The sequence below is a fragment of the Fundulus heteroclitus genome, unplaced genomic scaffold (genome assembly GCF_011125445.2).
Source record: "Fundulus heteroclitus isolate FHET01 unplaced genomic scaffold, MU-UCD_Fhet_4.1 scaffold_40, whole genome shotgun sequence".
Classification (NCBI taxonomy): domain Eukaryota; kingdom Metazoa; phylum Chordata; class Actinopteri; order Cyprinodontiformes; family Fundulidae; genus Fundulus; species Fundulus heteroclitus.
Window position 1 is genome coordinate 1,448,036 of NW_023396813.1, and position 26,843 is coordinate 1,474,878.

Below are 26,843 nucleotides of genomic sequence, written 5' to 3' on the forward strand. Positions count from 1 at the left end.
TTTAGTTTTCGAGCTTTTAGTGTTTCTCTATAAATGATAAGAGTTTTCCCCATAATTCAGCACATTGAGAAGGCTACCCAAAACAAACCAAGATTAGAATTAGAATTTAACCCCTACAGAAGCTGGCTTTCTTTATTTTTTCCCCTCTGACATAGTTTTCGTGCCCCAGGCCAGAACACACAGACCCAGCCTCGCCATAAACATTCAGATGTTTACATCATGGTCAGATTTGTTTATCATATCTATTGTCCTTCTCAGGTTATGCTGTCCGTCTGAGGTTCACCTCAGTTCTGCATAATTAATAACATCAGATGATTTTGTAACTGATGACGCGTGTAACGTGGCCTTCTGATATTTTGACGCTTTTCAAAATTTCTCATTAGTTGCATTCAAATTCCAAGCAAAAAATAAATAAAATAAATGAATAGAAAACCCTCAGAAAAGCAATTCATATTTAGTTCCATACAGGTTTGTTCAAGCACAGTTTTTCTCATCTATTTAAATCAAAAATCTTGTATATCTAAACTTCTTTCAACTGGACTGGTTTGTGATGAATCATTATTATTATAAGCAATGAGATCTCAGTAATTTTAAATTACTTTAGGGCTAAAAATCAAGTGATAGGATCTCAGCCTAAATTTGTAAAACAGTAAACTTAACAAGCTTATGTAACGCTTATTTCCAATTTCTAACAAAGCTGAAATATTTCCGTTCAAGCCATGTTAATCTCTCCGTGTATCAATTTAATTTGGTCCTGATATTTAATGTTAAAAAACAAACTTTGTTATTTAAATCTCTCTTTTACTGTACCTCTATTGTTAACATAGTCCATGCTTAAAATGTCATTTGAATTACGGAGCTGCAGTTCTCCCAAAACAAATGAACATTCTGAAACCATGAACATTACTTTTACCCCGAATTAATTCACACAGATGAACGTTTAGTTACATAGATACATACATACGTACAGTTACATACAAACGATGACATTCAGACAGACAAACACGTGCAGGCCTGCTTTTTCACCATCTTAAATAGTTTTTCATAATTTTTAAACGTCAACGCCGAAAGATGTTTTCAACGCGTTAAGTTCCCGCTTAGTTTAAAAGGTGGAGAGCGTGCGCTGGTTACGACCCCCCGATGCTTCGTCCACACGCGGTTTTACGCTTCAGTTCCACAAGGATACAACTCTGTGTCTCGCAGACACTTGGACGCTTACCCATTTTTGAAAGTTATACGTCGCTATTAGCAGTTTAGACCAATTTTATCCACAACGGAAGTGCCTAATCGGTCCCCACGTAAACGCTTCCCCGGTGCAACGCCTTTTTAGTTTCGTTTCCGTTTCCTTGTTTTTATCGCTTTTCTTTTTTCTCTTAATTTTATTTTTATTATTTAGTAGCAGTACTGCAATAAAATAAAATAATAGTAATAATAATAACCCCTATGTGAGAAATCTGCATGTTTAATCAAATCATTTCAAATAATTTATGCATGTCATGCGTCTGGGCCCCTACGTTTTTCAGCATGAAATCGAACGTCTCACCCTGGGGCAAGGCTGGACCCTGAAAAACTCTGCCTTTGACCCATTACACTGACTCTTCTGCTTCCAGACTTTTTTTTTTTTTTTAATCCTTTTTTTGTGTTTTTTATTATTTTTTACTCGTCCTTAGCACGATCGACCAACTAAATGAAAGGCCTCACATCTGATGGTCGGCTTTTTGGTATAATGGTCGGGGTCCCCACTTATCAAAGCTGCAAACGTCTTCGCAACAGTCAAGGACTTAAGCATCCCTGCCGCTTTCATCCACAACAGAGGTGGACAGCCTCTTGCACAAACCCAAGACAAGAGGACTTTAATGGACCAGCTGCAAACTGCTCAGCCGGTCACCTGTTCTCCAGGTGAAAATCACTCTGCCCCTCCTTCCCCCTTGTGGGAAAGTCCGTATTTCAGCTGAAAACGTATTCTAATTAAATTTTGAATTTTAGTTTAATGTTTAAACCTTAGTCACCGTTCGGTATTGCGAACCCTGTTTTATTTGCCTTAAGGATTAAATATAATTCATTATTTCTACCGGCTTTTACTTTTACTACCTTTTAGGTTTACAGTTTTTAATTTTAAAATTTCTTGAGGTATACTTTAAAATGGGGTTTAAAATTTAAAAGCTTGCAAGCCTTTTTTGACCAATTGCGTTTGTTTTTAAAAGAGCTGGAAAATAATCCCCTTACCGTCTCATGAAAGAAAGGTTCGGATCTTCGCGCCGACGCTCCGAGACCAGGAGCTCCTCCACATCCCTTGAAAATCCATTCGGGGTACCAGAGGCCGGATAACCTCTCCGGGCCGGCCAAAGCAGCTCCTGTCCCCGGACTCCCTCGCTCGTCGGTCGGAGATCTTGTTCATTTACGCCGAATTCAAATATGCATATTTCTTCAAACCTTTGATAACTTTTAACCCTCAATGTCTTAACTGTATGCTGAAAAAATTTGAAAGTAATAGCTTAAAATGTCTAGGACTAGTTTGTTAAAGTTCGAGGCAAAAACCGCCAATATTTTACCCTTTGACCCAAAATGGCAGACTTCCTGTGGGTTTTAGAGCATACCCACATGAGACTTTTTTTTTCATAATAAAAAAAAAAAAAAGCTACCTAGGTAAAACATTTCAGCTTTCTACGTGTTAAGGTTTGGCCAAACTCACTCTAGTTGGCGCTGTTGAGCGGGTTTGCCACGCCCATTTTCAATTACACTAATTTTGGGTAAAGTTTGGTGAGTTTTCATGCATGTTTAGGCCTCCAAAAAGCTGTTTTAAAAGTTCCAAGAATAAATAATAATAATAATAAAATCTGCAGTTACAATAGGCCTTCGCAGCGCTTAGCTGTTCGGGCCTAATAATTAACACTACAGATACAATAGGCCTTCGCAGCGCTTCGCTGCTAGGGCCTACTAACTAAATCCAACTTTCTGTGGTTTTGGCAAAGAGATAAAAAGGAGATAAAAAGTAAAAGGCAGGAAAATGCAAGCAAGCAGGGAGCAGAGAAAAAAGCGTCCGAGCAGGCAGAGAAGCAGGCTTATTCTCTACTATTCTTTAGTAGAGAATAAAAATAACCCTAGGTTTCTCTTTAGTACAGTTGCCAAATTTACTCATGTCATAGCTCTGTTGATCCATCCATTCCCTGAGCTTTCAGCAGTAATGACTTTATGGGATTCTTTATAGATAAAATTGGTTCCATTAAAAATAAAATCGTCGGCATTCTCCCAAACATGATTACCTTGTCCTCAGTGAGGTAGCGTTGGCGGCATCTTTACAACCTGGTCGGTGTTTGAACTGTTTAGACGCAGTAGAGCTTTCTGAGCCATTTAAAATTTTATCTAGACCAAATCCTAACTAAGATATTTAAGAAAGTATTCCCTTTTGATTGATGTCCCCATTTCAGACATGATTTATCTATCCTTAGTAAATGGATATGTACCACAGGCTTTTAGAGTAGCTGTTATTAAACCTTTACTTAAGCAACCCTTTCTTGATCAAGATTACTTAAAAAATTACATACCTATATCTAATCTTTGTTTCTTATGAAAAATTCTTGAGAAAGTAGTTGCTAATCAAGTATGTGAACATTTATAAAGTAATGACCTATTTGAGGAGCTTCAGTCAGGCTTCAGAGCTCATCATAGCACTGAAACAGCTCTGGTGAAGGTCACTAATGATATTGTCATGGCCTCAGATAATGGACTTGTGTTTATACTTGTCCGGTTAGATCTCAGTGCTGCAGTTGATACAGTTGATCACAATATTCTCCTACAAAAACTTGAACATACTGTAGGGATTAAGGGAAAGCATTAGGCTGGTTTAAATCTTATCTGTCGGACAGATTCCAGTTTGTTCATGTTAATAATAAGTCTTCTTCAAACTCTAGGGTGACTTGTGGAGTACCATAGGGTTCAGTCCTTAGACCAATTCTCGTTACTATATAAAAGCTTCCGATTGGCAAAATGATCAAACAGCATTGGATTAATTTCCACTGTTATGCTGATGACACTCTGCTATATTTATTCATAAATCCTGATGAATACAATCCATTACTTACACTACTGGCCTGTCTTGATGACATCAAAACCTGGAAAACTTTAAATTTTCTACTTTTAAGGCAGATGACCGTTCATACTCAGCCTGGTTCTGCTGGAGCTTTTCCTCCCTGTTAAAGGGGAGTTTTCCTCTCCACTGTCGCTTCATGCATGTTCAGTATGAGGGATTGCTGCAAAGCCATTGGCAATGCAGATGACTTTCCACTGTGGCTCTACACCCTAGAAAGGAAACTTTTTGACCAATCTGTATGATTTGATTGAATTTCACTTTGTATTGTGCCATGTGTTGTTAATTGGTGCTATATAAATAGAATTGAACTGAATATGAATGCAGACAAATGGATACAAATACAAGCTGTGCTGTCAATTACAGGCGGTATGAAGAGGACATGTACTGGAGACGAATGGAGGAGGAGCAGCATCACTGGGATGACCGACGTCGCTTGCCAGATGGGGGATATCCACAAGGGCCCCTGGGCCCTCCTGGTCTACTTGGAGTCAGACCTGGCATGCCGGGTTTGCAACCACAGGGTCCAATGGTAACTTTTCAGAATATACTCTGCTTTGCATTTCACACGTTAACCCGTTGTGAAGCAAGTGTTGTACAGACCAGTCCAGTTGAAGAGTGGCCGCAAAGTGAAATGGTTCCATCTACTGCCTAATGTTTCTGACCAACCATCCTTCCACCACTCCTGTTTTCTGTCATCTTTATTTGAGCTTGATGGACTAATTAAGGTGGTACAGGTCACAGAGACTTAGAAATATGGCAATAATTGATTAGCAACAAGGATTACAGGTATTCATTTATCATCATCTAAATGTTCTAGTAATATTAATATAGTTCATTCTGAGCTCATGCAGCCCTTGACAAGAATTGCTCATTTACCATATGTATAGTGGTGTGAAAAAGTTAGCCCCTTACAGAATTGCTCTGTTTTGGCTTTTTGTCAGACTTGTAGGTTTCGGATTCTTAAGAAATTTAATTATTGGCTACAAATAACCTGAATCAAAACAAAAGCAGTCTTCATGTCATTCAAGCAAAAAAGCTAACCAAAGCAAACTCGGCAAATGTGAAAAGTAATTTCCCCACTTCTTACATCATGAATTAAATTTTATAGTTGTGAAAATTGGGGGTTTTAATTCTCTGGAAGCCATACTTTTTAACATTACAAAAATCAGAAAACCCATGTAGATAAAGATGAAGTTAAAAGAAAGACTTGCATCTATATTAGGATAAACTTGTTGGTAAACGTTGGTTTGAAAGGGGAGTAAAGGAAGCCATTTTTGTCAGGAGAAAACTGACAGTCATTAAATGAGGGTAGTGGCCTCTAGTCCAAGTGTGTACCCCTCTGACAATTAGGGATGGGGCCGGAAAAGTCCAATCCAACCCCCGGTACATTTCCCATCCATAATCTGTGCTTTAATGTTTTCTGCTGGAAAGTGAAGTTAGCTGGTTGCTACCCATGGAAAGGATTTCCGCTGTAGGTATCAGATCTGCTCGGGTGGTCAGATCTGCTCGGGGCCGTGCACCTCCCGATGACGTCACTATATGGCAACTCCTCTCAAACAAACTACATTGCGCCCGTGATGTCTCTATTTGTAACAAATCAGTTTTATTTAGTTAATTTACGGTGATCCTTTGGCACTGTCGGTTATTTGACCAAATACCTATAATACATTAAAACACATTCCATTATTGTAATGGGAACACATAAAAGTAATGCAAACTAGTCTTTCCAATGTAATAAGTGTGTGTGTGTGTGTGTGTATGTATGTATGTGTATATCTATCTATCGATCTATCTATCTATCGATCTAGATATGCATCTATCGATATATCTAGACTTGCATCTATCGATATATCTAGACTTGCATCTATAGATATATCTAGACTTGCATCTATAGATATATCTAGACTTGCATCTATAGATATATCTAGACTTGCATCTATAGATATATCTAGACTTGCATCTATAGATATATCTAGATATAGATATATCTAGATATAGATATAGATATATCTAGATATAGATATAGATATATCTAGATATAGATATATCTAGATCTAGATATAGATATATCTAGATATAGATAGATATAGATATAGATATATCTAGATATAGATATATCTAGAGATATCTATATCTAGATATATCTAGAGATATCTATAGATATAGATATAGAGATATCTATAGATATAGATATAGAGATATCATTGACTATGTAACTATACATGCCCTTTTTAAAATGTTGAAAGTATTAACAAATCATTTTTTTACAGATAACGCGAAATGTGTATATCTTTTTCTCACATTTGTAAAAAAAAAAAATACACTAAATAACTGTATGATCAAGAAAATAAAAGTAAAACATTAATGACCATAAATTTATTTATCTTCAAGGTATTGTGGGCAATTTTCACATGCACAACAGCATCCCACCTCTGCTCAGAGGTATTGGTTTAAAGAATCTCCCAAATACAAGGCTTTTCTATAAATAACACGACTCGGGTATTTGGTCAAATAAATAAATGACAGTGGCAGACGATCACCGTAAATTAACCAAATAAAATTGATTAGTTACAGAGACCGCGGGCATAATGTAGTTTGCTTCAGTGAAGTTGCCATATTGTGACGTCATCGGGATGCGAAAAATAATGGAGAATTTCTTCGCGTCCATGTTTACAAACCGCAACCCCCGCTCTCGAAGAAAACCTACAATCCCGCTATTATTACGTTAGTAAATTGTCCGGACCAATCGCAATGTTTTGTGTAATCGTGCAAACGTTAAGCCAATCATGTATAGTGATGTCATCAGGAGGCGCAGGGCCCCGAGCAGATCGGGACATATATACGTAGACGCGTCATAGGGCGCAGGTTCGCACGTCAACGTCACCGCCATATTGTATGTGGCAGAAAAAAGTTGAGTTCTGTTATTGTGAATGTGGATCAGAGAAGATGCCTCATTCCTGTGCTGCAATAAATACACACACACACACATATATATATATATATATATATATATATATATATATATATATATATATATATATATATATATATATATATATATATATATATATATATAATTTTTTTTTTGTTTATGTGTTATGAATATAAGGATCAATTTGTTAAATCTAAACATTGTTGTCTTCATTATTTCGTAAAACCGTGTCACTTGTGAACCTTTAGGAACAGACTTTTGGGTGAGTATTAAAAAGGTAAAATTAATAATATGAGGAAAAAAAGTCCAAGGTCAATAAAGTAAAAATAAACAAACAAACACAAAAGTGATAATGTTATGATAAAAACATCATATTATGAGAATTAAGGGGGAACATTTCCAGAATACACAGTTTGCAGAATTATTTTACTCCTGGAGTAATAGGGCCAGGTTAGATTATTTTAAATATTTTTATTCTTTAGGAGAATAAATTCAGGAGAATGAAGCTAAAGGGATACGAAAATAAACTTGTAATATTACAACAACAAAAAAATACTATGAATACAAAGTATATTCAGAGATTAAAGTCCCTCTGATACTGTTTAAGTGACTGAGTAACTGCAGATTTGCCACATTTAAGATGGCGGACGCTCTGACGCATCGCAGCATAGGCAGAACCCGCCCAATGACGCGTCTACTCTTATATTATGTCTATGCCTACACCAGAACATGATGAGATCTGTTTCCAGTCAGGAAATCCATTCCACAGTTTGCAGCCAGCTAGCAGAAACACATGGAGACTAGCACCATGGCTAACCAACTTTTAACCATAACAAGTGCCCTGTGTGGAAATATGTTACACTAGAAACACTGCAAAGCAAGTCCACAACTCCCAATCTTACGAAGCTGCTGTACCGAGAGGCGACAGCCGCGACCTAAACAACCGAAAAAGCCCCCATTGAGGAGCACTGAGATGCTTTGGCCAGCGCAGTGTGCCGACTACGAGCTACGTAGGCTGTCTGCGCACTTCATAGTCGAGCAATTCTCTACATTTGTGATAAAGTCATACATTTCCCACACTTTCTGCTAGTTTGACAAAGAGCTAGTTGAGCGCTTACCAGCATCTGATCTTCTCCAGGCAGCCACTGCACATCTGTGGTGCAGACAGTGACGCTGCATGTCCTTGCTGCTCCTAGCTTGGAGCTGCTTGGTTTATCCGTCTCAGACAAACATTAAACCGTTAAATGTGCCAAATTATTTTTTGCTACTTTTTGTGGACGTCCACAGACTCAAGTGTGAGCGAATATCTGTGAGCCTTTAGGTACCAGGCAGCAGGAATCACCTCTGGAGTCATTCTAACACAAGGTAAATGTGACAGCTATCATCAGAGTTGGAGAATAATAATGTATTTTTTATAATCCTCTTTGCACCTGGTTTACAAATCTCAAATTACTACAATGAAGAGCAAAAGAGACAAAACTAAAGTAGAATATAAAAAATAAAATCAGAAGTGAATAACATAAAGTTAGATTAAAAATCAGGATGGGATTTTTCCTGTGAACACTGCTTTTCTGACTTCTTTTGTGTGTTTACACTTATTCCAAGTTGTATTTTGGGATACATGCTTACATTCATACATGTCATGCTTGCTGGTAGAAAGGAGTTTATTACAGCCTATTAAAAAAATCAACAATATGACGATAATAAGATTAAAGCAAAAAGAGCTCTGGTATCGGAGTAGTATTGGTATCGGCAAATACCCAAATTCTGGTATCGGAATCGGATAGTAAGTGAAAAAATGTGAATTGGTGCATCCCTACATACAATGCTGTTATTGCGACTCAACCATGAATCAATGCTCTGATGGCCACTTATTGTTCCCAGGGGCTAACGATCAGTTGCTCTGACATATGAACAACGAGTTTGATTCTCTCACTCAAACTTGTTGATCTATTATACAAAGGTACTGTCTATAAGGCTGAATTTACCTACAACTCTACAGACTGAAGACGTCTCTTGGAGAATAGACAAAACGTTTCAACAAAGAACCCATCCAGAGGACCTGTCGACTACTTTTTTTTTTTTATTGTATTAACATGTTTTCAAAGTAGTTTCATTGAGATAAACACAGAACCACCACAACAGTACATTTTGGAGAAATATATGCTTTTCTTTCGGTAAACATTTTCAAAGAGCTCAACAGATACCATATATAAGGCTAACAAGGTCAATTGGTAAAAAACTTGACATCATCCATTTCTTCAATAAACAATTAAGTTATGTCTCAAGCGTATTATGATCAGCACCTAAACATGATGCACTCGGGCAGAAAGGCCTCTGGAAACTGTCTTTAATGGAAACCTGCAAAATTAGAAAGTTTTGGGGAAACAAGCCAACATTAGAACATCACATTGGTCCAAACTTCCTAAATGTAGTCAAGTCTGTGAAGATGTGGGAAACTAGTTTCTTTCATAGACCACAACATACATTTTGCTTTTGTTCATCAACTTCAGATTGGCTGCTTGATTCAATGTCATTCATTGTTTGAATCTCATTTCTTAATGTTTTGCTGTCCTTAAATGCAAGAATAAATGCATAATAGTAAACGTCTGCTTTACATTTGTTTTCTGTACTTATTTACTTTTTGAAATATTACTTACCTGAAACTATGTTGAATGTGTCGTTTTCAGCCCCCTCGTCGGCCTGATTCTTCTGATGATCGATACGTCATGACCAAGCATGCAGCCATTTACCCCTCGGAAGATGAGCTCCAGTCTATCCAGAAAATTGTCTCAATTACTGAGCGAGCCCTCAAGCTTGTCTCTGACATCATTTCAGATCAGGAAAATGACAAGGAGGAGGATAAAGAGAAGGAGCCAACTAAAGACAGGTGGGGGGTTTTGTCTATGTGTTAATGCTGGTCTTTGAAACATTATTGTCCCCGTTGAAAAAAAAAAACGATCTCCCGTTCTGCAAGGTCCATCATTGTCTGAATCTGGAAATGGACCCACATATTCCACACTTTTAAGTGAAGTTGGCACTGTGCTAATGTCATGTGATGACATGGCGCGATGGTCACAGGCTCCTATTGGTTAGACAGCTAGCAGATGTTGGACTCAAGTCACTTAGATGGTCCCTCTGTTAAATTCTCGTCCTGTTAGTGAAAGCTTTTCCTTCACTAACAAGCCTCTTTGCAATGCTGTGTTCAAGGGTTGGGGCAAAACCCACATTTTGGATGGGTGGCTTGCTGGCAGCGTGTCAAGTTAAAAATAAACTGGTCTCGGCAACCAGGGGGAAAGCTTAGATGTCGGCAGTTTTGTTGAATCGTAAATCTTCTGTATTTAGTGCCGCAAATTCAGCCCATCCTTGCGTTTTAATTGCAATGCACAATTAAATTTTTCAATTTACATGTGAGTTTTGTTGCTACCTGTTTGGTTTGTGCACATTTACATTGCCACGTTTCCTTCCCAAACCCCCAGAGTCCTGAAGGGTGTGATGAGGGTTGGAGTTCTGGCTAAAGGCTTGCTGCTTCGTGGGGACAAGAATGTCAACCTAGTCCTGCTCTGCTCTGAAAAGCCGACAGAGAGCCTCCTGACCTGCATCGTGGAGCACCTCCCCAAACAGCTAACAGTACAAATCAAATCAATATTCTGAATGTTGCAAAAATGTTAATGGTTACTTGTTTTATAAAGTAGTTGTGCTGAGTTGGTAGTAAAATCCATTTCTTTGCCAGGTTATTGAAATTGACCTACATTTTGTCAGATTGCAATATTTATATGGAAGGTCCAAGGTAGAACTTTGTCACTCCAACTGATTCAGGTAGTGCCACAGGGTCTCCTCCAAGAGGGACATGTCCAGAAAGTCAGGCTTACTGCTGACCCCAAGGTGGACTATCTATGGAGCCTCCTTTCCATCACCCTGGCACAATTAATTCCTGAGCAGGTCCTCAAGGCTTTAGCAGCCCAGTCACGAACCATTCATTTGATTCAGGTGCATTGGAACAAGCAAACATCTAGACATTGCTGGACAGTAGTGAACAAACATCAAGACAGGTCAAGGAGAAAGCTGTGAAGGAGTTTAAAACAGGGATAGGGTTTAAAACTATCCCCAGTTTTCCACTCTTCTACCCGTCATCTGGAAATGGAAAGAGTATGGCACAACTGAAAAACCTACTAAGACATGGCGGTGCACTTAAGTTGACATTTGTGGAGCGGCTGTGCATGAGTGGGAAGAGGACACATCTGGGAATCGGAGCTTCCCACCTCCACGTTCAGAGTAAGGCGCTAAAGACCAGGTTGCCACCAGCACTGTACAACTGCAGGTCATTTGGTCAATATTTGAACGTGGGAGACAGACTGGCTTTCAGTGATAAAAGTGCTACTGTGGCTCGCAAAAATATTCACACTCCTTGCACATTTCCACATGTTGTCACATTATAACCACAAACATAAATATATTTTATAGGAATCTTGTGTGAAAGACCAACACAAAGTGGTATACAATTGTGAAGTAGAGCAAATTATACATGATTTTAAAAAGAAAATTACAAATAAAAACTGAACAATGTGGTGATGGCAACCAATTGCCTTCAGAAGTTGCCTGATGATTGCTAATGACTGAATAGAGTCCACATGTGCATAATCAAATCTAAGTAAAAACACAGCTGCCCTGTGATGGCCTCATAGTTTGGTTAAGTGTTTATTGGGGAGCCAACAGCATCATCAGGTCAGGGATAAAGATGTGGAGAAGTTTAAAGCAGACGTGGGCTATAAAAAGATTTCCCAAGCTGTGAACATCTCACGGAGCACTGTTCAATCCATCATCTGGAAATGGAAAGAGTATGGCACAACTGTAAACCTACCAACACAAGGCCATCCACCTAAACTTACAGGCTGAACAAGGGGAGCACTGATCAGAGAGGCAGCCAAGAGGCCCATGGTGACTCTGGAAGAAACGCAGAGGTCCACAGCGCACAGGTGGGGGAATCGACCTAAGGAATCTGACTCTAAACATAAAGCCAGGCCTACAACGGAATGGTTTAGAAAACAAAGCATATTCATGTGTTAGAATGGCCTAGTCAAAGTCCAGACCAAAACCCAATGAAGGATCTGTGGCAAATCTCTCCATTTAATCTGACTGAGACTGAGCTGTTTTGCAAAGAAAAATGGGGAAAAACATCAGTCACTAGATGTGCAAAGCTGGCATAGACAGACCCTAAAAGACTTGCACCTGTAATTGCAGCAAAAAGTAGTAAAGTATTGCTCAGGGGAGCTGAATGCTTTTGCATAATGCCCTTTTCAGTTTTTATTTGTAAAAAAAAAAAAAAAGACAAATCATGTACAATTTTCTTTCCACTTGACAATTGTATACCACTTTGTTTTTGGTCTTTCACATAAGATTCCAATGAAATATATTGTTTGTGGTTGTACTGTGACTATGTGGAAAGGTTCAAAGGGTATAAGTACTTTTGCAAGCCACTCTATAAAAGTCTACTCCGTTTACAGCCCAGGAAAGGAGAAGGTAAATCAGAGAAGAAGCCAAGAGGCTCATGGTAACTCTGGAGGAGCTGCACATACTAAACTTGGTCATGAATGCACCATCAAGTGGTCAGGAAGCTTTCCTCCAGTAGTGACAGGGAATGGGCTGACCGTAGTTCATGGGAAACTGGTTAGAAAGGCTCATTGCTTGGGGGTAAAATAGCCACAATAAGTTTAGTTTGTCAAAGAGCATGGAGGGGACAAGGCAAAAGGGGATCTGATCGGATGATGGAACAAACAGAACCTTTCTATATGCATAGTGTGGGGGTTAAATTAACAGGGCACATCATCCTGAACTCCCCATTTCCATGGTGAAGTATATCATCACGGTGAGGGGATGCGGATGGAAAGACTGATGGAACTAAATGGAGGGCAATCATGGAAGAAACCACTTAGCTGCCAAGCTGCAGTGATCCAAAGTAAGATTGGATTTTTGAGTATCTAACTAACCAGGTAACTCTCCCACCAATTGAGCTGGAAATCTGTCCCGGGCGCCACTTTTTCATGACCAACATTAGTTTCCACAATAGCGATAAAGTTAAATATGTTCCCGTCGAGGAGCAATGGCAGCCGACAAGATAGTAACAGGGAATTTTGAGTAACAGCTATTTGTGTCTGCACTTTTCTTTGTTCCTGCAGCTGGTAACACCAGACAAATATGAGGTCAAGGGATCGGTCGAGGAAGCGGCCATAGTTCTGACATCTTGCACTGAGCCAAAGATGCAAGTGACCATCACTTTAACTTCACCTGTCATCAGAGAGGAAACCGGCCGGGAAGGAGGTTGGAAAACACATCACAGCCTCCCCATTGCATTTATTTCCTGTCTTTCTGCTCTCTCTATGCAATCAGTTTCAGTATATTGGTTGATTTTCCCAAAGAGCATTGATCTGCTGGCACTCCTCAATGATTCCTGTGCTAGATCAACACAAATGGCTCTTTGTATAAGACTTTTTCCCTGAATGGTAACACCATATGGACTGTGAGAGCCCATGATAAATAACTCCTCACTGTGCAGGAAAGCTTAATTTTCCTTTGTTCTTTAAACAGTATTTTGGAACAGAATCTTTATTGGTCTTAAGGTAGGATCTTATGAAGGACCCATGGCCCAGTTGGATTACCAGTAATCTTTTTGAGGTTCTATGGGTCTTATCAGCTTGTGTATCAAATGAAAGCACTAAAGGGAAAGTGCCAGCAGTGTTGCTCTTCCACCTTCTGCTCTGTGACTTCTACCTCTGAAAGGCTTTCTTTTATCCTTGGAACAAAGCATGATCAGTGTTTGCCTTGTGTTAAGTCTAGTTATTCCAAGGTGAGATTCTATTTTGTTTCCTGTGTTCCAGGGGATTGTTTCCATTTGTATTGTTGGCTATACTCAATGGAAGACATGATTACATCTTTTCCCCACATTTACTTTGAGATCACTTTTAAGAGGACAATTTTCTCACAAAGAACAAGACAACAGGAGGAGCTTTTCTGCCTCAAACTGAATTTGTTTCAATGGTGCAGTGGAACCTTAATTGTGTAACTTTCTCAAGTTGAGCTTTGGCAGAGGAAATGGATGTAATTTTCCCACAGGAAACAAATCTTGTTGTGTGCAGGTGAATGGTTCACCATGCTTATGGCCCCTGTTCTGAAGTGCTCCCCTGAGTTGACTTCTTTTTCCACAAAGAGTCAAATTTGACCTCAGGGTCATGTTGAGATTGATTCTTCTGAAAGACTGACAACCTTTTGCCATTTTAGAATCTACTGGCAATTAGACGATTAGAATAAATCCTTTGAACACGGATCATTAAATTGAACCAATTTAGAAAAGGATGAAGCCAAGTTGTTTTAAATCTGATTGTTTTCACCATTCTTAGGGGAGTATTGTATAAAGTTCAGGAAAGAAGGTTACTGTTGAGGAATCTTTGGTTGCATCGGAGCACAGCCTTTTCTAGTCACTGATTGCTGGCTCTTATTCCAGCTTACTGATGTTAGGTATGCATGCAGTGATATCTAACCCTTTTTGTTTCTGGGTAGTTGACATTTCTTCCTCTTTGGCAACCATTGCTTCCTCTTTTTTCAAATTTTAGTAATATATGGTTTTCCACAAGATCCGATGATCCTTCATGATACACCCACTCACTCACCCTCAGAGGATTGTTTCCTACAGTTATTTAGTAGGACCCAACAGTCTCGGAAGGATTTTTGACCAAGGTTTTCTCACATCCCAAAAACTTTGCCACACCTACTACTGACATGCCACTTTTTATCAGGTCACTTCTTCTATTTAAATTTTTAGTTTATATAACTGATCAGTCACTATGGATATGCTTATACTATGAACAAATGCTGTCATAGAAAAAAAACAATTAGATTTGAGTTTCTGACTTGCCTGATAAAATGGTATTGGTCTAAATCTAATTTAAAACTCAAGCCTTGAACTAAACAAAGGTGAATATGTTGATTCAGTAAATTCTTACCCATTTAAAAATGAGTTGAAGATGATGCACTCTGCCAGCTTTCATCAGCTTCCTTCTACAGCAGGGTCATTTCTGGTCAGGCTTTACTGTTGTCTTTTTAATGACTGAATAAAAAATAAGTTTGAAGTTCTGTTAGAAACATTGGTATGTGTGGCAATGTGTTTGTTCTATGCCAGCCTCGCTGACCTGGTCAAACACCCATTCCTCATCACCGTTTTGACACTTGAAATCCATTTTTAGATGTAACCTCGGGTTTGGTGAAAGACCCAGCGGACGTCTTGGACAGGCAAAAATGCCTTGACGCTCTGGCTGCTCTGCGCCACGCTAAGTGGTTCCAGGTTCGGAACATCATTTTACTTTCTCCTTGTAGCCTTATGAGATGACTTTTTTTTTTTTTTTTTTTTTTTTTTTTTTTTTTTTTTTTTTTTTTTTTTTTTTTTTTTTTTCAAAACTTGGTTTCTTGTAATGAAAAGTACACATGTTCATATTTGAACAAAGAAAACTCTACATTCAAGGATGCCACTGTACAGTGATCTGATTGATATTTATTTATACATCGTTGTAAATCTCAGCCCATCTGAATCCTTCATATAAAACCTTTTCTGTACTCTGAATTGGCATCCTTGTATTATCGTCTGCATTTTAACTTCTGCATTAGTTACATGTGACTCCATAAGGCTGCAAAATAACTTGCACAAAATGCCTTTATGTCCAACGTTTGTATTGTTTTCATTAACTTTTTATAGAATAGGGATTGAGAGAAAAGGGAACATCTGAGTAGTTTCCTGTGATTTTGCTACCTGAGCAAAAACATGGGCAAAGTAAATCAGATTTCCTTACTTCTTTCAGTCCCTAGACTGTTCTCTCAGGTGGACTGTTGTACTTCTCAGTCCCCGTTTGTGAGAAAATTCAATAAATATGGGGTCAGGGTTTAGCAGATGGCAAGAAAAGTCCTCAATTCTTGTGCATCTTGTAAACTCACAACTCCTTTACTAACTGTGAGGTACAAGACTACTGGGAATGGCAGCTAAATGCACATTTTTGGCATACACATATTGAACTGTATTAAAGCTTCCATTATGCACAGTAGTGATTGGACCTCTGTAATGTAACTGATTCAGTTGTTTGGTCCATTTATCCCGTCAATCTTGGTCACTCCATAAACCTAACTGTATTGCATCAAAAGGCTAGAGCCAATGGTCTTCAGTCCTGTGTGATCATCATCCGGATTCTGAGAGACCTCTGTCAACGGGTCCCCACATGGTCACCTTTCCCTGGATGGGTAAGTATGCATAAAATGAAGAGCATTTGAACCTAAAATGTTTCGATCATAAACTTGGCAGATATGCAATACTTTTTAGCGCTCCTTTTTGTTGGTTTCTGTCTGCCCGTTAGAAAATGGTCTCAAACTCCAGTCCTGGAGGACCGGTCTCCTGCAGCTCTTGCGTGTGTCTCTGCTTCAACACTCAACTAGTGAAGATGTTTAGCCATTTGATTCAGGCGTGCAGGACAAAGGGACACAAGTAAAAGCTGCAGGACTCCAGGCATGGAGGATTTGAGTTGGAGACCACTGCTTTAGAACAAGTCAAGTCTTACTTGACTTGTTCTCATGATGTTCACCACATCATATGATAACCCTTTTACACAGGTAAGACTTCCCATCATTTTTTGCAGCCACTTTGCTAAAGTTGAATAAAGCTTATGATGGAATGTTTTCCAGGATATCTTTGAATTAAAACATTACAAACTGAAGTTTGAGAAACTGAGGATCTGATATGAGCCTAGGCTTATTGATCAAATGGTTGCTCAAGTGCTGAAATCTTCAGGTGCTGTTCTTATCACTGGATCTTAATTTGAACTCTCATTTAGTCGGTTTTGGTTTGTTGGTCTCTGGTTTTTCATATTTCTTTCGTCTGTTACTTTTACTATAAAACAGTCTGAGATTTTAGAGTTGAGAAGCGGCACTTTGTCCCTTTTGTTAGTCAGCGAGGATCCATGTGGACTGAATGCAACGGTATATCCCAAAAAGGTTAAAAAAAGAAGCTTTCTCCAAACATTACTGAATTGAGAAAGTTTCCTGGACGGGAAGTGAAACGTCTTCAGCTTCACAATAGATGTCCAGTTGTGTGTCCAACCTTTTAGAAGCCATCTGATTGTACCCCCTCACATTAAAAAAAAAGAAAAAAACATTTCTTTTGATTCCCGAAAGAATCCATTGCACAAGATTGATTGGATTGTGTTTTCGCAGTTGCCAACAACATCTCACTGCACCTGCTTTCTCCTAGCATAAATAAACTGAATGGCAGCTGAAAACTGGGCCAGGTAACATCAGTCCCACTGACTTTTGGCTCATTAAGCTTTTGGTTAAAACTTTTTTACATGGCCTTAAAATGAGCCGTGGGTCATGGCAAATGTCTGCTGAACACAAACATTTTGGAGGAGTCTACTAAACTTTACCACTAGTATGGATGAAGTGAATTTAACTATTTTTAAAATCTCTTAATTACTGTTGTCTCCATAGTAAAACAGACATATCCACAAAAATGTCTGAATCTTGCCTAAATGTTAATATAAACCACTGCAAACACCGTGAAAACTATACGCAGTTGTTTAAAAAAAAGCAAACAAAACTGACTCCATATCTAGGTCACAGCTGATCCTTTACAACTATCAGAATCAGAATCAAGTTTATTGCCAAGTAGGTTTACACTTACAAGGAATTTGACTAGGTGTTGATGGTGTAGGCAAAACAAAATAGATGTATATACAGAAAGCTATATACATGGTAGACTGTGTGTTAATGTAACGCAGAAGGTCTGGAGATGCTACTAATAACCCCACATAGCATCTCAGCCGGACCCAATGAGCTCATAGACTGCTAAAGTATAGAGTTTGTCCTCACTGATGCTCTTCGGTTAGTAATTTACCTATTCTCACACCCATCTGTATGTTTGCGAGGGTTTTCGCTTCTGAGTCTTCTGAACGGAGTGTGTAACAGGTGTGTGTGATGCTTGTTTCTAGGCAACCATGGAAACCACGCAGGTGAGGTGGTCCTGCCTTATTTCCTGGGTTTAATTTTTTCATGTTAGACTAGATTTTGAAATGCGTGTCACAGACATGTTCATAACACGGAACAAATTATTTTGCATTGCTTCAAAATGGATGCACCATTAACCAACTAAAGGACGATTTCATATTTTACGGGACGGGTGACAGCCTACAGCTAACTGCACAAACATGACATTGGGAGAGAACAACTGTCCTGTTGGGAATCTTTGACTTTCTTTTTGCTTCTTTGTTGGGAATCTTCTGGTGTATATTGTGTCTGGGGTGGGATCAGGGGTTTCAAACAGTCATACTATTAAAGCAAAGTTAAGTAGAGTTTGTTTAGTTAAGCAGTCATTTAACATGACCCAGGGCTCATTTTAAGCTCATGTAAAAAAAAAGGTTTTTAAAAGAGCAAACGCTAGACAGAGTGAGATGTCACTGGGACTGCCGTTACCTTGCGCAGTTTCCAGCTCCCATGTAGTTTATTTATGCTTGGAGGAAGCAGCAGTGTGGTGAGGTGTTGTTAGTAACTGGGAAAACATGGAGTGGAGATTTAGATATATATAAGCATTCTCCTATCAGTCAAGTGGAATGGATTGTTTCGGGGAGGAAAAGAAACGGCGTAAGGGTTGTCAATTTTGTAAATGTGAGGGGGTCCAATCGGACAGCTTTCAAAGGTGGAGGGGACACGTCCCCTCACACATAATTGTTGCAACGCTATATTGTTGATACATGTGTGTGTTGTACTTTGGGGACTTACAGTAACTGAAGAAGATAAAAAAATAGTTACATTCTTCCCCTGGTAGTGGTTCAGTTGAAGTAACTAGAGATAAGTGAACTTCAGACATGTGTCAAAGGGAGGTGGTGGAAGTTTATATTTTTCAAAAGAAAAAGAGTTTTCGAAATAAAATGCTCTACTAACTGCAGTAAAAATGTGAAGAGACCAGTAAAAACGCCATGAGCTGCATCAGACTGAGGGAAAAGCTGCATGCAGTTGGTAAAGCACACTTCAGCCACTCCTGCCCTAGCCAATGTGTCCCTCAACATTTCAAATGCTTCCGACGCAACTTTTGGAGCCGCCGTTACTGAAGCTTCATGAGTTAATTTTCCTGGCATGTGTTTCTGATTATTTCTGCCAGAGTAATTACCAAAGTGCCACCAGCCAAGAACTGAGTGAAGTTACAGTTGATTAAAAATGGAGAAAAGATGTCTAGAGAGGACCGTAATGTTTAGGAGCGTCTCTGTAGTGAAAATGATGGCTGAATGGAGGCAGAAACACAAAAACCAGAGAGTAAAGGACTGAGGTTGCGTTCTGTGGCACTATGTTATTTTAAATGCCTATTTTGCTGTTGTAACGCTCCCATTAAGACATTTTTTTTCCAGTCACTTTATCACTGAATAATGAACACTGACCTTAACATAAGCAGTGAGGCCAGCAGACCTTTAGATGTTCTTCAGGGTTGTTCTGTAACCTGGATAAGTGGTCACTTTGCACTTTGAGTCATTTTGGTAGACTGGCCGCTCCTGGGAGGGTTTCTAACCTTTCCATGTTTTTCACCTTTATGGATAATGCCGCTTAGAATTACCTTTTTGTAAGCTTTTTTTATCAGACTGATAGACGTCACCGAGGTTGTTTATAATCTGTTCTTGAATAACTTTACTTTGGGGTTGGGTGTGCTGCTTTTTAGGATCTTTTAGTCTACTTCTCATTGTTAGACAGGTTTAAAGGGGACATGTCATGCTTTCCTTTCACATTGAAATCATTCAGTTGTAGTCTAGATAAAGTGAAGCAGCAATGCTTTGGTCTGAATTCCTCGTTATTGTTGCCCTACAGTCTCTGTCTCACACCTGCTCAAGAATCAAGAATCTTTCATTGTCACCATGTTTTACCATTATATCAGTCAGACTGATATCAGTCTCTTTGCGAATGATGTGAGCCATGTTACATGGATTATTCCCTCCTTCATGAATCTCAAGTAATGATGTAATTTTTGTGCAACGATCTTGAGGCTTCATTAACAGAAATGTACAATTTGATATTCCTGAGAATTAGTGTGTAATTAGGCAATAGCAGTAAGTGTGATTGTAGTATGATGGAGCACAAATGTCTGTTCTGAGGTTCATCTGAGAGCTACTCGTTTTGGTGCTGTCTCTGCCCCGCCCTCTTCCAGGTCACACAGCGCAAGAATTAAGATGGCAAATTTTTGAAATGGGTTAGCTGGAAGACCATGACATAGTTTAGCAGCTCCGTAGCAAATACTGTGACGTAATTGTTGAAAAAAGTAATACAAAATTGAATACATTAAAAGTCTGTCCCAAACTGAATATAAAGATATCTACGTGACTCCTGGACAGAGTGCAGTCTGATGTTCTGCTCTCAGAGACTTTAAGTACACAACAAAATGTATTTAAGGGTTTAAAAGTGGATTTTGCATTATATGTCCAATTTAAGTGATTTCTTGGTTCTACAATTATGTAAAATTATGAAAACTGCTAAACAGCATTTCTCAGGAAAGAATTTCTCCAAAGGGGAGAAGTGTTTCCCCTTGGAATTTGTCTCAGGTCAGGAGGTTTTGAGCAAGCACAGAGCTGCCCCCTTGATAATGGCGGCCAGAGGACATGCTGTGGGGCCATTCTTTTTCCACTTAGGACTAGAAGATAGCTTTTTTTTTTTCTGTGATAAATTAAAAAAAAATTTTAAACTACTTTTTGTATTTCCTCAAATGATCTTTCACATGTTAACATTTGTTTGATAAGCTGAAACGTTTAATTGAGACAAAGAAGAAAAGCAGAATAAATCTTTCAATCATTTTTCACAGCACTTTGTAGTATTAGCATAAATAACATCCCCATTCAAATGTCTTTAGCCTTTAAAGCCACCTCATGCCAAGTATGTGGGAGCACAGTAGCTGTAAAACATGGCTTGACTAATGTTTTAAATAAAGCAAAATTGTTAATATTAGCATTTATCATGGCTACAATTACTTGGCTGACTTCTGTTGAGCCTTCCTGTTACCTGCTCTCTTGCTCTCTTCTGACATGCCCCAACATGTAGTAGAAAGTACAATTTCTTTAAAAAATTAAAAGTCTCACTTTTATAACACCTCATTGATCCTGAAAATAATGAACTTTTTACACTGAAAAGTGTTGAGGTTGGGTGTGGAGTTATATGAAGATTTGTTGTTGTTTTTTCCAATTCTGACCACTTTGTAACTGTTAAGAGCTTCAAGTCTGATTCAGATGAGTCCTTTGCTTCTAATATTTTTTCTTTAAACCCTTATTGTCCAAGGTATGTCGGTAAAATATTGAAACATTTGTGAAGGAAGGGTTTACTGACTGAAGAAATAAATGATGACTTCCCTCCACCAATTGTGTGGTTATGGCATCAAATATTACTGATCAAACGTTCACCTTTATGCTGGATTTTAAAGATTTTATTGGTGATTTGACGAATCTTAGCGTTGCTAGGAAAACAACAACCATAATGTGGTTAATATAGTTTGTTCATGTGGCATCCAATCATAAAGAATTTGCCTCAAGCGGCTTTGTAAAATAGTGCAGTCAAGTTCAGTTTTATGCCTAAAAGTTTTCTATCAGAGTAAACGCAGCAGACTGCATGGAGTCAGACCGGCAGCCTTCACTCCCGGATGAGCGTGCAGCAGCGGAGGACAGGAAACTCCTCTCAGCCAACACTGAACAGAGGGCGAGGATGGTGGTTTCAGCTTCCAACCATATATAACCGCTTAGAAACTCATTCCAAAGAAATAACATTAGCTGTTTATCATGATTCAGGTGGCCAAGTAAACAAATCACACTAAACAATATCATCTACACCAGGGATGGGCAACAGGCGGCATCGTCATCACTCAGTGCGGCCCGCGACTAGATCAATAATAATTTAATAATGATTAAAAAAAAAAAATGTAATTATACTTTTTACCGATAGGGGGCCGTACCCAAACAATAGCGGGCATGGGCCGCTTTGCAACAGCGAGGAAGAAAGTCAAGAGCCCTGGCCACTAGCAGTGGAATAAAGGGAAAACTTGACGAGAAGTTTAAAAGTTACATTTTTCACATTTTTCAGACAAAATTGGAAGAAGTACGGACATGTGGAATTTTTTTTTTTGGTCTCTTGTCATTCACACACAACATAAACCGTGAGAGCTGATGTGAGTTTTGAAACTGCAAAGCTTTGTCTTAAGCAGAAGATCAAACGTGCAGCACCGCGTTCATAGACCAGTGTGATGCATTCGTGAGCGTCAGAAAGCTATGCTGCATTCAGGAGCATGGGACATTAGATTTTTCAGAATAAAAAGCTTACAGATGTGCATAATCAAAAAGTAACAGAAATACAATTATAGAGCATTCAGTATTGTAAGAAACCCCACACAGTTTCTGGATAGACACATTATTGTTTGAGTTAAGTTCTGTGCTGTTTTATGCCTCTTTCCTTGTAAATTTGAAATGACCCATGCTCCTGAATGCATTGATATGGAGTTTAAATTCCTTTTTGCAATTTTTTTTTTTTTTAAACAAACGGTTTGTCTTTTGCTTAAGGACATATTAAAATGCATTTATATGCAGAAAATAGTTATATGTTGGTGCAGTAAACATACAGATATAAATTCATCTAAAATTTGTTCTTATTGAGAATAATTTGTAGCGTCTTTCATATCCAATTATTTGAAGTGCGTGGTCATGTGGCCCTCCAATGGTCGTGCTGAAAAAAATGTGGCCCTCTTTATCATGGAAGTTGCCCATCCCTGATCTAGGAAGTGACGAGTAGGTCATTGATTTGCACTGAGCTTAGGAGGATAGGCTTCCAGCGCTCCAACTGCAGGTTGCTCAAGTACGAGGTGCTAGAATCGGCCACTTTTCCATCCAGTGTGACCGGCTATCTGTCATCACTGACTAGCGGTTTCAGATACATGGTATACATACAAAAAAACATCAGAGGAGCACTGGTTCAGGACTACTTTCTATGTCAAGGAAACAAACATATGGTGTTTTTTCATGCAGGCAATGGAGCTGCTGGTTGAGAAGGCCATAAACAGCGCCTCTGCCCCTCTCAGCCCCGGTGATGCCCTGAGGCGTGTCTTTGAATGCATTTCTTCTGGAATTTTACTTCCTGGTGAGATGATTAAAGCATTCTTCAGTTCTGCTTGCCTAATGAAACATGATGGTTCTGTGATGGCCCGGCCACAAGGAGCAATACTTTGCATTCATAGTTTAACTTGACATGAAGAAAATTACTATTTAGTCCTTTTCTCTTGTGCAGTTTTAAATGTGCTTGTAGCTATAAACAGTATCTTACCAAGAGTAGACGGCAGGCAGAGTGATTTCAGGCTTGAGATTTAGGAAGACTCCTGCAGTAGTCGGCTACTAAACAATGCACATTTCAGAACAACATTTCTAATCAGCTTTTATTTTTTTACTCGTCCAAACAAAGGAAGATACATTAGCAGCTACCATGCACACTGACATGTAGCAAGAGGGATTGGTGCGTTTATTCAGTCATTTTACTGACCATGAACTCTTTAAGCGTGGATTCCATATTGTTGTATTAATCTTTGCCCTACATTCAAAGTGACCTGTTGCCTCTCGGACGCAGAGCCAGAAGACAAGATGTCTGTGTATGTAATCCACTGTTACTGAGTGCAAGGCCGAATGCTGCAGCATAACACTGTATGGCTGACTGTCTAGGATAGGCTGTCTTTGTTTTGTCTCCTGCCAAGGCCACGGTGCAGTATTAGGGAGAGCTGAAAGCGAGGTCAGGCAGACGCTAGGCTGCAGACGCTAGGCTGCAGACGCTAGGCTGCAGACGCTAGGCTGCAGACGCTAGGCGCGAATACTTTGTCCATGTGTTGCTCTGCTCTGTTTCTCAATAAAGTGCTGGAACTGTGTCACTCCAACATCTCCTTCTTCAGTAACTCAGGGAAGTCAGTTATCTGTTCAGAACTCCCTTAACACACAACAACTTGCTTTTTTTTTATCTGAGCAGGTGGGCCAGGCTTGTTGGATCCCTGTGAGAAGAAACCTGTGGATACCCTCGCTCCCTTGGGAGAGCAGCAGAGAGAGGACATAACCTCAAGTGCTCAGGTACAGACTCCTTTTAGCAGTTGGTTTCAGCTATTTGCCTTTATGAAAGAACAACTTTTCATAGAACTGTAAATATTTGTACTAAATAATGACAATAGATTAAGATTTGGGCAACGATGAGCTGCCTTAGTTACAGCATGTGTGAAATCTTCTATAGTCAGCTTATTCTGAGCAGAACACACTTCAGAAAGTTATAGATCCTCTAGTCTGACTTTACCTTCATCAAAATGAGTTGTTTCCCCTTTTTATTTGGAAGCAGAAAACCCAACTTGATAAGCGCTGGCAGGTTTTTCCTGTGTGCTTTATTCAGAACTAATGATGTGAGGCTTCCAGCCAGAAGGCTCTTATTAGACCTGCAACAAATCCCACTTCAACAACTCTGTTTTAGTTTGGTTTGTCCTCTTGTTTTAAAAATATCTTCACATAGTGGCAGTAGCTTTATGATGTTGTCTGGTTTTACAGTTTGCTCTGAGGCTTCTGGCCTTCCGTCAGATTCATAAAGTTTTGGGTATGGACCCTCTGCCGCAGATGAACCCTCGCTTCAACATTCGCAACAGCCGGAAACGACGTCATGACAACAGTGACGGAACAGACAGCTTTGAGGGGGAAGGCAAAAAAGACAAAAAAGATTTTGATAATTAAAGCTTTTCCATCACCACTTAAAGGAAACCTACATAGAAAAATGACCTAAAATGTTGTTTGCCTGTCTCGTGTGTGCTGGTTCCTGTTCCTTGACAAAACGGTGTATTTGAAACCTAACTCTGTATTACAAACACAAATGTAAAGCTCTGTGATCTTCTAGTTGTTGATTTTCAGAATGCTCGTTATTGACAAAGCTGCTTCTTGCGCAGAAGCATTGAAGACAGTTGTTGTACTGCTGCTGCTCCTCTCACCTGATCTGTGGCTTTGCGTGATGTGAAGCTGGAAGGGGCTCAGACGAACATTAACTGTCAATGCTTTCATCTGTATAGTTTTAACCAGAGCTTTGTGTTGTTGCTGTTGTGAAGCAGGTATGCCAACTGAAAGCTTCTTTGTAAAAGACAAACTCTGCTAAATGCAGGTGTTGTTGTTTAACGCTGTGGTCTTGTTACGCTTCGGTGCTTAATGTCACCGACAAAACAGTGCACGCAAAAATTACATTTTTTCATTTATCTCCATAGCTAGTGAAATTGTCTGCACTAACATGGTTTTGTTAATTTTTCATATGTACCTGTTAGTATTTCTAATCTATTAATAGAAAATGGCTTTAAATTAGATTGATTCTTCTTTTATGAAATAACATTTGACATCATATACTGTATCACTTTTTAAATTTGTTTATTAGTTAAATGCAATGTTATTGGTTAGCCTGTTGTGTTAGAAGCTAAATTATTTCAAGGTTTGTAATATGACTACAGAGCATGGATGGTTCTGGAGGCAGTGGGGATGTAAATGCCCTCTATTATGGTTTCTTTTGTGAATGTTTGATGTACCTTGTTCTGCACTTCTGTTCCGCTGGCAGAATAAATTAATTTCTAGATGGCTGAATATTTGCAAGCAGAAGCTATTTTTATTTCTTTATTTTTTCAGCTTTGTTCCATTCTTGATAAACCTAAGATGCTCTATTATGGACTTGGCTTTGGGGGAATGGGGCTTCTGGTCCAACATATTCTTCATGATGAGCTGCATAACGGAGCAGGCTTAGAGATTTAATCTAGAGTTCATCTAAAAATAGTAACATGGATCTCTGATATTAGAATAAATGTCCCTCCAGCTGTAGTTCATTAATGCAACGCCTGCAATTATCTGATCAGTTGATGAGTTTTAAGTTCCACTCTACATCCATCCATATATCTAGCTGGCCATCAGACAAAAGGTGCTGCTTATAAAATACAAATACAGGCGCAGTTTAAAATATATTGGAGAACAAACCCCCTGCCTCAGAAGAAAGTTTGCTTTAAAGGAGCAACAAGTCAAATGTCATTATTTTAGATGGAACTAAAAATTGGTGATGTGAAGAACTAAAGCCATCTCTTTTTAGACGTCACACCATCTCTTGTGTTCACCAGTCAGGGGAAGGAAGGGGTGCTGGAGGTAGAGAGAGACGTGACTTGTCACATCTTGTGGTCTACATACAGTGCTCAACAGCCCATGTAGCGAAAAATTTTTTGTTTATTGATCCTTTAGCATTTGCAACAGCTGGGAACTGGTGCCATGACAATGACAGTGCAGTTTTGACTGTCAGTTTTTTTTCTGTTCAAGTATAAAAAATTACATCAGGAGGCTGAAGTTTCAAGAAGGGATGGCTCCATCCGAATACATCTATTGGGTATCTGTTTGCTACTGCGATGTGTACTTGCCTGGGGGATCGACCAAGATGGCAACGGGAGTAGACGTATAAACATGAGACCTATAACTATCTGTACAACCTATTCAAGAGTATTTTGTCAACATCTCAAGGATATCTAAGAAAGACCCCCAGTATTTCAATCATTGGTGTATATAACGCTACAACTGCAAACTTAACCGCTCTAAACTGATTAGCTGAGACCTGAGATACATTGACTAGCATGGAAAATGCCTAAACCGACAAACGCTAAACTGGTTTAACCTGAAGACATAGAGACTGAAGCAACAAAAGAGAAAAAGAAGTGTTACAGAAATTCACTCCTATGCTTGTCCAACTGATTTTATTTAC

At 39.0% G+C, this 26,843-nt stretch overlaps 1 protein-coding gene across 3 annotated transcripts in view; it reads left to right on the plus strand.

Moving 5' to 3' along the window:
• The window catches only part of zfr (zinc finger RNA binding protein), a 72,595-nt gene extending 46,902 nt beyond the window's left edge, over nucleotides 1-25,693 (plus strand). For 2 of the 3 annotated variants that reach the window (XM_036130966.1, XM_036130967.1), the window contains 9 exons: nucleotides 4,454-4,619; nucleotides 9,713-9,912; nucleotides 10,502-10,652; nucleotides 13,199-13,340; nucleotides 15,260-15,357; nucleotides 16,206-16,301; nucleotides 23,087-23,198; nucleotides 24,069-24,166; nucleotides 24,629-25,693. In XM_036130966.1, the coding sequence (XP_035986859.1) occupies nucleotides 4,454-4,619; nucleotides 9,713-9,912; nucleotides 10,502-10,652; nucleotides 13,199-13,340; nucleotides 15,260-15,357; nucleotides 16,206-16,301; nucleotides 23,087-23,198; nucleotides 24,069-24,166; nucleotides 24,629-24,808 (1,243 nt within the window). In that variant the 3' untranslated portion in view covers nucleotides 24,809-25,693. Of the gene's footprint in view, nucleotides 1-4,453; nucleotides 4,620-9,712; nucleotides 9,913-10,501; nucleotides 10,653-13,198; nucleotides 13,341-15,259; nucleotides 15,358-16,205; nucleotides 16,302-23,086; nucleotides 23,199-24,068; nucleotides 24,167-24,628 lie in introns of those variants that run through there. The other variant, XM_036130968.1, reaches the window with a different exon arrangement.
• Nucleotides 25,694-26,843: the final 1,150 nt, after the last annotated feature.